This window comes from Heloderma suspectum, chromosome 1, assembly GCF_057233095.1.
Source record: "Heloderma suspectum isolate Gila_16-S chromosome 1, 16-S_ref, whole genome shotgun sequence".
Taxonomy (NCBI): domain Eukaryota; kingdom Metazoa; phylum Chordata; class Lepidosauria; order Squamata; family Helodermatidae; genus Heloderma; species Heloderma suspectum.
In genome coordinates, this window is record NC_139458.1 from 186,507,665 (window position 1) to 186,521,202 (window position 13,538).

The window sequence follows — 13,538 nt, forward strand, 5'->3', positions numbered from 1 at the left end:
TCTCCAGGTGTGTTGGACTACAACTCCCATGAATATGGATTGTTTGGGAATTGTAGTCAAGCACATCTGGAGGGCACGGGGCTGAGGAAGGCTGGGGGGGTGGAGAAAGTGGAGAGAGAGAGAAGTTCTTCTGCCTCTGTCCTACGACTAGAAGCCGGGATTATCCCATGAAGTTGAATAGCTGGATATTCGGTGAGATGCCAGGGGAAGTATCGTTTGGTTTACAGTCCTAAGGATACCCACTTTCCTGCCGAGAGTAAACCCCATGGAACTCGGTGGGACTTACTTCTGAGTAGACAGGGATAGGATTGCACTGCCAATCTATGTAACTGACTGCTGCAAGATGTGAAGATGGGCACGGAGGACTGGCTTATCAGTGGGTATTGGGCACCACAGCTGAATGGACCCTCCATTCACAGAGGCAGTATATCTGTGAGTACCAGATGTTGGGAACATACACAGGGAGAGGGGCTGGTGCCCTCAGGCCTTGCTTATGGGCTTCCTGGATGCATCTGGCTGGCTACTGTTGGAAACAGGATGTCAGACTGGATAGTTCTTCAGCCTTATGCAGCAGGGCTCTTAGCTGCTACCACCACCACCACCATACATACACATACACTTACCCCCAAATCTTGCAGCCTTTTAGCCCTTGTCTCCTCAATTATTTGCTTTGTCTTCCATCTGAAGAACTCTGGTTGTTAGATTCCTTAACAGACTCATTAGCCAAAGAGATTTCAGTGAGAGGCTTGATCTGGAGTAGATAAACGAGATGGGTGTGGTGCGTTCCCACCCATCCTGCTCCTGTTTTTCCAGGCAGCTGGGGTAAAGCAACTAGTTGTCTACGTTCTCCTCGGCTTTTGAGCTTCCCAGGGGCTTCTAGTGCAGGACTAGGTGGTCTGACCTACCCAGGTTCCAGCGTAGGTGGTTCTTGAAGCCTTCTTCTACCTACCCACCTCATTCCAAGTCTATTTCTGGCATATCTGTCTGTCCAGCAGACAAAAGATACCTTCATCGGCCAAAGAGCTGCTTTTAAACAAAATCTAAGTAGCTCCTCATTTCCCCACGTTAGTTTCTGCAGGTAGGCAAAGGCAACACAGGCTGATCCCCAACAGCCGAAGTGTTTGGTTCAAGCCAGCCTTCCCCAACCTGGTGCCCTCCAATTGTTTTGAACTTCATCTCCCATCAGCCCCAGCTAACATAACTGATGGTCAGGAATCCTGGGAGTTGTCGTCCAAAACATCTGGAGGGCATCAAGGTGGGGGAGGCTGTTCTAGCTTCTCTAGGGTGCCGACCCTGCTGAATTATTGCAGTCATGAAACTGCGTGTGCTCTGAAGAGGTCTGGATTTCAGTTACGCGGTCAGGACTAGTTCAAGGCTCTTACCGCCTAGAGTAAAGTTTATGGACTGTAGCTATTATATAAGTAAAGGCGTGCTTAATATTCACGATAGTGAGTGGATTCTTCAGAGATAAAATTATATAGTAAGCGATTAGTGTATCCTAAAGTTAAATAAATGTATTTGAATACATGTATTAGAAAGGAAGAGTGAGAGCGCAGTGGTTAATTTCTAAAATGAGAGGTGCAGAGCTCCCTGGAAGTCAACTTTGTCCAGATACATCGAGGCACGGGGAGCGAGTTGTAAAAGACACTCTGTACATGCTCAAAGACACTTGTCTTTCAGAGAGGTAGCCATGTTAGTCCATTGTAGTGAAAATGAAACTAAAAGGAGCTTTGAGGCACCCTAAAGACTAACAGTGTGATCCTAATACATGTTTTCTCGGAAATAAGCCACACTGCCTTCAGTTGAGCTTATTGCCAGGAAAGTGTATGTAGGTTTGCACTAACAGATTTATTGTGACACAAGGGTCATGGACTATAGCCCACTTAGTAAGATGCATTCAGAGGTATTCTCAATCTGTTCTTGAGTAGGGTGGGAACAATTGTAAACACTGGGGCCAACGTTCAAGGGGAACCACCTGTCTGTTTCTAACCAGCTCTTCTGACTGGGTCACTGTGCCAAATAGCTTTGCTACAAGCAGAAACTGACACCGTCCCCCAGGTGTGAGAGTGCGCGTATGCGATTATCTGACAGACGTCATGTCTCTGACGAAGTGGGATCTCTAGTCCATGAAAGATCGTACCGCTATACCTCTGTTTAATCTACAAGATGCCACTAGATGTTGTTGTCTATTGTTCTTCATATATTCAGAGCAGAGAGACAGAGATTTAGTTCATTCCATCCTCTTCAGAAATAGGTTCCACTGAAAAGAGAGAGATGACATGAAGGAGGAGGGTGGTACTGAGAGGAGCAACAATTTAGAGCAGACTTCCCTAGTCTGGCGCCCTCAGGTTGTGTTGGACTACAACTCTCAGCATGCTGGCTGCGAGATGCTGGGAGTTGTAGTCCAACACACCTGGAGGGCACCAGATTGAGGAAGTCTGACCTAGAGAGACAGCTTGGGAATCCAGTTTGTAAAACTGCCTTCTGTCTCTAAACTCTGATAAGAGCATCCTCTGATAAAGACAGCTGCTGTTTGCAGCCCAAATAAATGAGAAACCTGAGGGAAAGGTGGGATGGGATTTGCCTTGTTCCTATAACACAGGGGCAGGCAAGATGTGGCCCTCCAGATGTTGTTGGACTTCAGCTCCTATCAGCCCCAGCTAGCATAGACAATGGTCAGGGATGATGGCAGTTGTAACCCAACAACACCAAGTTGCTTGCCCGAAGAGGGCCAGCAGTTGAAGCATTCTCTATCCACACCTGCGGCATCCCTCCAGTTAAAGACCCACCTTGCTAGGAAGAACTCAAAGCCAACATGCTCAACAACACCGTGATAGAGTTGCCAACTGCTTTTCTGCCAGGGCTCCTGTGGCTTTAGCTTTAACAGTTGTATATCAAGCAGAAAGTCAGCAAGTGGCATCCCTCACCCCACTCCCAGTAGATGCAGTGATGAGAGCTAAACCTCCTCAAGTTTTACCTGCCCATCAGCTGTTAAAGGCACAGGAACCTTGCCAGGAATAAAAAGGTTGCCAACCTTATGGGGATGTGGGCTGCTGGAAGGATATCGTCCTTTAGGGCATGTGTACAGTCATTTAAGGAGGATGACTTAAATGCCCCCATATTCACAATAAGAATGGTTAAAAGTAATAGGGACCGTGAGGCCAAGTGCACTCTTTTGTTCTGTGTAAAATAATCCGAAGTAATTACCACACCCTAGTTTTATACTCACAGTGACTAATGCAGATCAGAAATTTCTATATCTCCCAGAAGTATGCATTGAGAGGATAGGAAAATCTCTGCCCATGTACCATTTTAAACAATCTGTTTGGGAGCACTTAGGAGTGCTCAAATAGTGCTAAGGAGTAATTAACCCATGTTTAGTGGTCTAAGGTATACACATTGGGTGATGCTGGTGGTAGCAGTAGCTATGCTGGATTAATCCATGTGTAGCATAAGCAAGCCAGTGCAATGTAGCGATCACAGTGTTGAACTAGGAGGACTGGGGCGACCCAGGTTCAAATACCCACCTGTTCAAAAACCAGGTGGGGTGACAGTACAGGGGTGGAATTCCAGGTAGGCCCAGACATGCCTGGCCTACCTGGTTAATTTAACGGCTGGGCCCAGCCTACCGGGTTATCATTCTCTTGGGGTATTGAAATTAACCTTTAAGTGAGTTGTGCTAACCAAAAACAATAGAAATATTTAGAAAATTAAGTTTCAGTTTATTTTAGTCAAAAGATTATACAAAGCATTAAACCGAGTACAACAGGCTCCGGGGTGCCTCAGTTCTACTTGTCTGTTGTATGTTTGTTTAGCTCTCCTCTTGGCTTGGGTGCTTAGAACTGAATGATGGCCCACAAGGAGCAACAATTTGATGCGTCAGGTTACATCAAGGCCAGCAGTAGGCGTGGTCAGGCACCTGCCAAGGATCCACACCCCAGCAGAGACACACTGTCAAGAGCCCCCTGGAGTTGCTGCTCCCCTTCACCATTGCAACCTGCTTGTTTACCTGCCTCTCTCTGTGGCCCAGACAACAGCAATGGTGAGAAGGAGGAGGAGCAGATGCCACTACCTCCTTGCTCCCTGGTGCTCTCCGCCTGTTAAGCAAGCAAGTGGTTAGCAATGATGAGAAAGAGGATGAGGAGCAATAGCAGCTGGTTACAATGGTGGTGAGAAGAAAGACTCACTGAGGGAGGGGGGCCTTTTGGGAGCCAGCACTGGCTTACATTTCTGAATTTTCTGTCTGGTCCCTTTGATGGCAAGCAGGTCATTTAATGGCAACAGAAGATCATGATATGGTATCATTGGTAGGGACCTACTTTCTTGAGTTAGAACCCCCCCCCCAACTGAAGAGTAGTTTGGCAACTGAGGATAAAGTGTGTGGAAGGAGCTTGCAAACGCTTTTGCTGTTCTAACAGGGTTGGTTGTTTATTGGTCCCTTGCTCAGATTTGTTGCCAGCCAAGAATGGTGAGGAACAGACGGTACAGTTCCTTCTGGAGGTGGTGGACATTCTCCTGACCTATGTGAGGAAGACCTTTGACAGGTCCACCAAGGTGCTGGACTTCCACCACCCACACCAGCTCCTGGAAGGCATGGAAGGCTTCAACCTTGAGCTCTCTGACAACCCAGAATCACTAGAGCAGATCCTGGTGGACTGCAGGGACACGCTGAAATATGGAGTCAGGACAGGTGAGAGAATGCCCTGGGTGTTGCACAATACAAGGAAGTGGGGATGTTGCATGGCCTGAAGACATATCAAGAAGCATCTTGGCTGAAACTAAGCAGGTCTGGGTTTGGTTAGTGCCTTCATGGGAGACCACCTCAGAACTTGTTGTGTGCTGCTTTGAGTTCCATCGTGGAAGAAAGGTCAGAGCTAAATGTAGTAATAACAAAGTAATCCATGCTAGCCTGGTGCCAGAGCACAAGAATGATGCTGTAAGAGGACAGAGCAAATGATCCACTGAACATAGTTTCTTCCTGGTGTTCATGAGCATGGAATACTCTTCACAACTAAACTTCCAATATTTGTGGCACTATTTAATATGAACTCCACACAACTGTAGAAGCCCCTCTGCTTGGAGATGCAAATGTTCATACCTGGGCATTATAAGACCCCTATTTGGGCAGGCCTTCATGGGCCAGGGGTGGGTAGAGTCAGCATTAAAAGAACATTTGTGCAGCTTACTATTGTCTTACATATACCTCATAGTAACTACAGCTGCAATCCTATGCACACTGACTCAGGTATATGCTCCACTGAACACAGTGGAGCTAACTTCTGCGTAAATATCCATAGGGTTGTACTGAGTAGCAGTGTTATCACCTCGGGTCAAACAGTTCCTGTTTTGTTTTCTTTTCTTTTCTCCTTTTTTAAGGAACAGAATTTGTGCCTTTAACATACAAACCAAGGCTCTTTTAACAGTTTGCCACAAGAACAACTCAGAGCCAATGAGCAGGCCAGAGAGACTTTGGTATTCCTAAAGAATAATCATGTGTGTTCTGAAATAGAGGGATCTCCTAAGCAGCAAGTCTGCAAGCTAGCCAGCCATACACAATAGGGACAGGGTCTTTCTCACTGCCACTGCCAACTAATTGGGAACTTTTGTAGCACCCACACCCAGCTCTGGAAACATGATTAGTCTGCTGAACCTCCCCAAAAGAAAATGATCTGGCACTGGTGTTTTAGTCTCTCTAATATTTCTACTCCAGTTTGACCACCTCCTTGATAGTGTAGAAGAAGAGAGAGAGAGAGAGAGAGAGAGAGAGAGAGAAATGCTCCTATGGGGGATAAGATTCTTGCTCTGACCTGGGCTGAAGGAATAGTTTTCTTATCCCTCATACTTCCCTGAAAAAGAGAACAAAATTATCTTTATACCTGAGCAGATTTACTTCTGATGTATACCTGCTGGTTTCACTGGAACATATTTCCAACACAGGTGTTTAAGTTTGGGGTGCTCGTTAGCTGGTAAAGGTAGAGTTGGTATAAGAACCCATAAGATGTTTCTGAAAACTTCAGGCCTTTGATAAACATGCTGTGGCTGCAACCTGAGGCATGCTTACCTAAGAGCAACTCAGAGGGACTTGCTTCTGACAGGAGCACCACAGGGAGAGCAGGGCAACTCTCCCTCCACCTAGCAGATTTTTTTTTTAAAAAAAACTTCTTTTTTTATGAAATGTTAAGAAAATAACAAGTAGATTTGTATTAACCTGGATAGAATCATTCTCGCTCTACAGTTAATCTCAGTTAGTATCGCAACCACTTCCAAATACATTGCTGTAGGGTGCAATCATATGCATGTTTAGACAGAAAAAAGTCCTACAACTCCCAGCATTCCCCAGCCAGCAAAGTTATGCCGGCTGGGGAATGCTGGGAGTTGTAGGACCTCTTTTGTCCAATCATGCATAGGATTGTGCCCTTAAAGGAGGCTTTTTTTAATCTATAAATGAAGATCCAAATTGATCATTTCTCAAAACAAGTGTTTATCTTCTACCTTCATTTTCATCTCATGAAAATAAAGTGCTCTGGTTTGCCCAGTGACCATAAAACCTTGCTTCAACCTATCAGTCTTGGGCATTTCATTTTTTGTTTGGTCTTCCATTTTGTGAGAGTGGGGGCTGGGCCAAGGCAGAGAGAAACTGAAAGAAGCAGCACAGGAGAAAAGAGAAGAAGCATTGTCCAGTGTGCAGGTTCCTATATCCTCCTATTTAACCTCACGAAGTGTCATGGATACTAATCATAAGAAAGACCCTGTATGGGAATATTTTGAAGACATTTCCTCTATAGGTAAAAGAAAAAAGGAAAGCATGCAAACTATCTACAGTGCAACTGGTTGTAAGAGCCAATGAAACAGTGGGTTGGATCCAGGATCTGCCTTCCGTGAATAAAAGGGCTCCACTCACGAAAGGTGCCTCTACCAGATTTTTGGGCATCTCCCTTCTCTCCCCACACACCACAGATCACCCCATTCAGATGGGTTCCCTGTAGCATTTTCAGGGGCCTGGAGAGGCTGCTGTGGGGAGGAAGGAACAGGTGAGTCCACTTCCGCTGGCCCAGTTGCACACGCCTAAATCTGGATTGAACCCATTGTAAATAATACTCTATTATTATTTATTAAATAATACTATTATTATAGTGCAATCTTATGCATTTCTGCTCAAAAGCAAGTCCCTTTGAGCGGAATGGGTCTAGGACTGCAGCCTTAATGGTATTATGGTCTAGTAGTCAGATCTGAACCTTCGTTTAGGAAATATATGAAGTCATATCAATGGGAAACTTGAGGAAAAGGCTAATTTTAGATCATTGATTTAAATTGTCTTGATTTAAATCAATCCACCTTCTGCTTAGTGTGCATGCTACCTGACATCAACATGCCCCGCTGCCCCCCAGTGACTCCTGTCTTATTGCCCTGTTGGCATTTCCGTTTGTCACTCAAATGGGCATATGCAACATTGGGTGTAGACAGCCCAGACTTACACACTTGAGAAGTCGTAATCTCTTTCACTTGATGAAATGCAACCCGCCTGTATCTCGGGGGAACAATATCATTAGGTAAATGAGGGCATAAATGAGTCTGAATTTGCAGTTTTTCTTCTTTATGTTCCCAAGACATTTAATGCCCCAAAACAAAGAAAGGAAAGGAGGGACTTGGAGTCATAGGATCATTAATACTTGCAACCCTACTGGTAACTCATTATACAGGGCAAGTGTTTCTAGGTCATTTCAGAGTAAGATATCAAATATAATTTCCATCATCATCTTTCCCATTCTTTAGTGAGTGTGAGTATACTCAGGCCAACTTCATTTTTAAAAGTCCTTAATTTTCAAGTTGGAAGGTTGCCTGAAATGCTTCAAATCTACATTGCTAGAAAAATGTTCATGACTAATAAACTCATCTGAATATGAACCTCAGCAATAACAGGGCAGGTTCCTCCTCCTCCTGCAGAACTGGGCTTCTGACACAAAGTTGCCAACTGATCATTCAATAAGATGCTCACTTGGCTGGGACCCAGACCCTGTTATTAGTAAGACTGGGAGTCATTTTCACCCAGGTCTGATTGGCCACCAACCAAGTGTGTGGGGGCAGGGGGGAGAGAGGGAGAGAGAGAGAGAGAGACTGAGCTAGAGACCTTTTGTTTGTTTCAATCAATTCCCAAAAGATTATGCTGGCACTTCTAGTATGTGGCACATTTCCCCATTTTAGGGCACAATCCTATGCATGTTTAGACAGAGAAAGCCCTACAATTTCCAGCATGCCCCAGTTGGCCATGCCAACATGCCCCAGCACCCTCAGAGTGCAATCCTACACATGTCTACTCAGAAGTAAGTTCCAGTGGGCTGTATCCAATGTTGGTCCTACTTAGAGTAGACCCATTGAAATGAATGGGACAAGTCTACTCTAAGCAGGACCAACACTGGATACAACCCATTGAGTTCAATGATACTTACTCCTAGCTAATTGAAGACAGCATTAGGGCGCAATCCTATGCATGTTTAGACAGAGGAAAGGCCTACAACTCCCAGCATTCCCCAGCCAGCATGGCCTTTCCTCTGTCTAAACATGCATAGGATTGTGCCCTTAATGTCTCTAATTTAGTCTGGATAATCATGCAGGCTAAGCCTAACAATGGAACTTCCATATTTAGCAGTAATACCCCTGATTACCAGTTGCTAGGGGCAAACAACAGGGGGCAGATATTACCCCCATAGCCTGCTTTTAGCCTTCCAGAGGCATCACAGCAGCCACTGATAAAAACAGAAAATTGAATCACTAGCTGGACATTTGATCTGATCTGACAAAGCATGGAGTGGATGTGAGCTGCTGTATAAAGAAATCTGCCTCAGGGCAGAGGGTTGGAAATGGGTGGCCGGGTGCTCCTCAGCCTTGAGCCTCTACTTCTAGCACCTATTGTATTGTTTAGCATCTCTGCAGAGAGTTTCTTATGAAGGGCTTCCTATGAAAAGCTTCTGAAAGGGGAAAGTCAGTTAGGAAAAGATTTCCAAATCCTTGGGGAAATCAGGATAGGAAATTATGGCAGCTGCCATGCAGCAGCCCTTTTGTGTGCCTCAAGCGCTATGGGGGCACAGGGGCTTCCCTGTTCCCTCCTATGAGTGGGGCAATGCTCTGTGTACAATGGTGCGCAGAGCTTTTCTTTCCGAGCTCCAGCATGCATGGGGCTTTGATTTCCGTCCTCAGACTTTATATCAAACCAATGGACCTGTTCTCAGTGTTTGGAGCAAGACAGGCAAGCAGTCCATTAGAGCCACACCACACCAGTGTGGTGTAGTGGTTAGAGTGTTGGACTGGGACTTGGGAGATCTGGGTTCTATTCCCCCTCTGCCATGGGTGACTCTGGGCCACTCAGCCTAACCTACATTGCAGGGTTGTTGTGAGGATAAAATGGAGAGGAGGAGGATCATGTATACCGCCTTGGGCTCCTTGGAGAAAAGGAGGGATATAAATGTAACAAATGAATAAATACATTCCGTGAAGGCCTAGCAGGTCCAGTACTGCCAACCCACAGCAGCTTCAGCAAGGTTCACACACAAAGCCAGAAGGCCAAGTGCTGAACAGCTGGGGAACTATCCAGGTGGTAGTAAGGGGGTGCCTGGCTGCCCCACTCTGCCTTGTATACTAGTGGGGGGGCCCTGATCTTGACCATACTTAAGGTAAAACTTCTTCCTCTGAAAAGGAAGTGATATCTTGTGCAGCCAGGAGAGTACTGTGCCGTTAGATCTGAGCTTCGGTTTGGATTCATTGCCATCTCTGTTTTTGAGGACCTGGTGGACCATGGAGATGATAGAACTGGGAAGCAAGTCAAGTTGGGGAGCATTAGGCTCCCCACTTATGCCAGTTCCTTCGCTGGAATATCTTCTTGGAGTGTGGTCTGAGGAGCTCCGTCAGCGGGCTCTGACTCCCCTTGAGCCTGGTTCAAGCAGAGGCCTGTGGTCAAGTCCTCTTCTGATGAGGAGCACTCATCTGAATCCAGCTCTGGGAGTTGGCAGATCTTGACACCAACCATAATTTGTTGGATTATAAACCTGCAGGCAGGACTGTCTTGTTTTTATTAATTGTATGTAAGCCACTCTGAGAGTTTTGTTTGCCAGAGGAGCAGGCTAAAATGATGTTGACGATGATAAAATATACAAGTTTTTGAACCTGCATATAATTCAAATTTTTAATTTTTGAATTGTTTGTTTAAAGTTCTTCCTCAGAGGTCTTGTTTAAAAAAAAAAAAATAAAGTAGATGCCATTCCTGTGCCCATTGGAGAGCTCAGGAGAGTTCTGGCTTGTGGTTTTGAACCACTGTGGCAGAAGAGATAGCCTCCAGCACTTATCACACACCCAAGCTCTCTAAGGATCAGTGGAGCACAGAAATAAAACAAACTTCAGCTCTTTAGGCCTGGCCCTATGTACTGTTGTTGTATCAGCACGTAAGGCATCTGGATGAGGCACAGTGATTACACCAGTATTATGGCTCCAATGTTATGTGTGTATGTGTATCTAGAAGTGCCATCATATAAAAACAAGGTATATGATGGGTTTATTTATTTATTTACAACATTTGTATACCGCTCCATATCTAGACAGATTTCAGAGCAGTGAACAGTAAAAGATACACAATAGGATAAAAGAATAAAACACCACATTATAATAATCATTATTTTGAAAAAGATACACTTCTGATAAACCATGGCCAGTCAATCAAGGAAGGCTTCCTGAAATAAAGATGTTTTCAGGAGGTGCCAGAAATAGCACAAAGCTGGCACCTGCCTGACCTCCAAAGGCAGGGAGTTCCATAGGAAAGGGGCCACCACACTGAAGGCTCTTCTCCGGGTAGACTTCAATCAGGCCATAGGTTGATGTGAAGCCACCAGGAGCATGCCCTCTGATGACCTCAGTGACTGGGCAGGTTGGTAAGGGAGAAGGTGCTTTCTCGGGTATCCTCATCCGAAGTTGTTTAGGGCTTTCTGTACTAGTACTAAATCCTTAAACCTGGCCCAGTAGCAAATAGGGAGCCAGTGCAGTTCGCTCAGCAAAGGAGCTGCATGCTGAAATGGGCAGCTCCCAATAACAGCCGAGCTGCTGCATTCTGCACTAGCTCCAGCTTTCAGAGCAGCGTTAAGGGCAGCACCACATAGAGCTCGTTGCAGTAATCCAGTCTTGAGGTTACTAATGCCTGTACCGCTATGGCCAAACTATCCCTGTCCTGGAGAGGATGTAGCTGGCGAACCAGACAAAGCTGGTCAAAGGCACTCTGAGCCACCACAGCCACTTGGGCCTCCAGCGACGTTGAAGGATCTAGGAGTACCCCCAGACTACACACTTGATCTTTCAGAGGGAGTGCAACCCCATCCAGAACAGGCAATGCACCTATCTCCCGAACCTGGGAACCACTCACCCATAGGGCTTCCATCTTGCCAGGATTCGGTTTCAGTTTGTTAGCTCTCTTCCAGCCCATTACTGAGTCCAGGCACTGATCCAGGACATGTACAGCCTCACCTGATTCAGATGTCACACAGGGAGATACAGTTGCATGCATCAGTGTACTGATGGCACTTGGCTCTAAATCCCCTAATAACTGCTCCGCGTAGCTTCATATAGATGTGAAACACCAGTGGGCACAAGATGGCACCCTGCAGAACCCTCATAGCTTAATTGCCAAGGGGCCAAGGAATGGTCACCCAATATTACTTTCTGAAATCAGCCCCACAGGTAGGACCAGAACCACTGTAACACAGTGCCTCCAATGACCATCCCACAGAGTCAATCCAGGAGGATACCATGGTTGATGGTATTAAAAGTCGATGAGAGGTTGAACAGAATTAACAGGGTTGCACTCCCCCTGCCCCTCTCTTGATAAAGGTCATCCATCAGGGTGACCAAGGCTGATTCAGTCCTGTAACCAGATCAAAACCCAGACTGAAATGGGTCTAGATAATCAGTATCGTTCAAGAATGCTTGCAGTTGCTCTGCCACAACCTTCTTAAGTACCTTCCCTAAAAAGGGGGTATTTGTGACTGGGCAGTAGTTGTCTAATACCATTGGGTCCAGGGTAGGCTTCTTCAGGAATGGTCACACTACTGCCTCCTTAAGGACAGCAGGGGCCACTCCTTCTCAAAGGGAAGCATTTATCATTCCCTGGACCCATCCAATCACCCTGGACCCTAGCTTTTATTAGCCAGGAGTGTTAGGAATCAAGAGGGCACATGATTGGTCACGTTGCTGCAAGCACCTTGTCCACATCAGGCCACAGCAATTGAAACTGATCCCACAAAATCGGGCAGATGGTGTCATCAGACACCTCAGCTGGAACTGCACTAACAGCAGCATCAAGTTTACTGCAGAGACAAATGATTTTGTCCTCCAAGTGTGACGCAGAAAGGTCACAGCTGGTCCTTGAGGGGACCAGGGCCCTATGAACCAGGGAGAGTGTTAACAGCCCTGGACCACCTGGAAGAGCTTCATTGGGCGGCTACTCAAAAATTCAAATGAGGCAGTAAAATAAGCCGCCTTTGCTGCCTGCATTGCCATGCAATAGGCACTATTATGTGCTCTAGAGTGTGCTCAGTCATCTTCGCTTTGAGTCTCATGCCATTTGCGCTCTAGCCAACATCCAGCCTGTTTCATTGACCGCAGCTCCCCGGTATACCAAGGAGCAGAGTGGGCTCTACAGCACTGGAGAGAGCACTCAGGCGCAATCAAGTTGATGGCCCTCCTCATCTCACTGTTCTGCAGTGAGACTAGGGCCTCAGCTGGATCACCAGCTCCACTGGAAAATCCCCAAGAGCATTCAGAAATCGATTGGATTCCATCAGTCTCTGGGGGCGGACCATCTGAATGGGGCCCCCATCCCTGCAGGAGGGAAGTAGTGCCGTGAGTTCAAATCTCACCAGGAAATGGTTTGACCGTGACAATAGGGTTACTTGGACCCCTCCAATCTTCAGACTACCCATCTCATAGCTTGGAGCAAAAACCGAATCAATGGTATGCCCTGTTTCATGTGTTGGGCTGATGACAAACTGAGACAGCTCCATGGTTCTCAGGGAGGCCATGAAATCCAGAGCTGGAACTCCAGAGACAGCCTCAGCATGGAAGTTGAAGCCACCCAGAACCACCATCCTGGATTCCTCCAATATCACACTCGAGACTGCCATTTCGGTCAGGGAGGTCATTGGGCAGCAGGGTGGGCAGTACACCAGCAGCATCCCCAGTCTATCTCTATGGCCCAACACCAGGCGCAGCCCATCAAAGCCTGCTCCAAGGTGGAGTGGTTTCCTGGTGATAGAGATGGAGGTTCTATAAACCGTGGCAACTCCCCCCGCCCCGGCCTTCCTGCCTATGCTCCTGGTGGGTAGCACTGGGTCAAATCGACCCCACCAGCTCACCCACCCAAGTCTCTGTTGGATGTTATTACATGCACAGGCTTGGCTCTTTCATTTCAATAGGATGAAGCAACGCAACTCCACCAGCAGAATTATGTGTACTGTAAAAGGACAGGTGGCATCTATCTACTTTAATATATGCCCCCAAAACTG

At 46.4% G+C, this 13,538-nt stretch overlaps 1 protein-coding gene across 1 annotated transcript in view; it reads left to right on the top strand.

Annotated features, from left to right (window-relative positions):
• Positions 1 to 13,538, top strand: part of GAD1 (glutamate decarboxylase 1) — a 72,738-nt gene that overhangs the window by 21,314 nt on the left and 37,886 nt on the right. Inside the window, exon 4 of the mRNA XM_084812593.1 lies at positions 4,448 to 4,690. Coding sequence (XP_084668719.1) covers positions 4,448 to 4,690 — 243 coding nt within the window. The remainder of the gene's footprint in view (positions 1 to 4,447; positions 4,691 to 13,538) is intronic.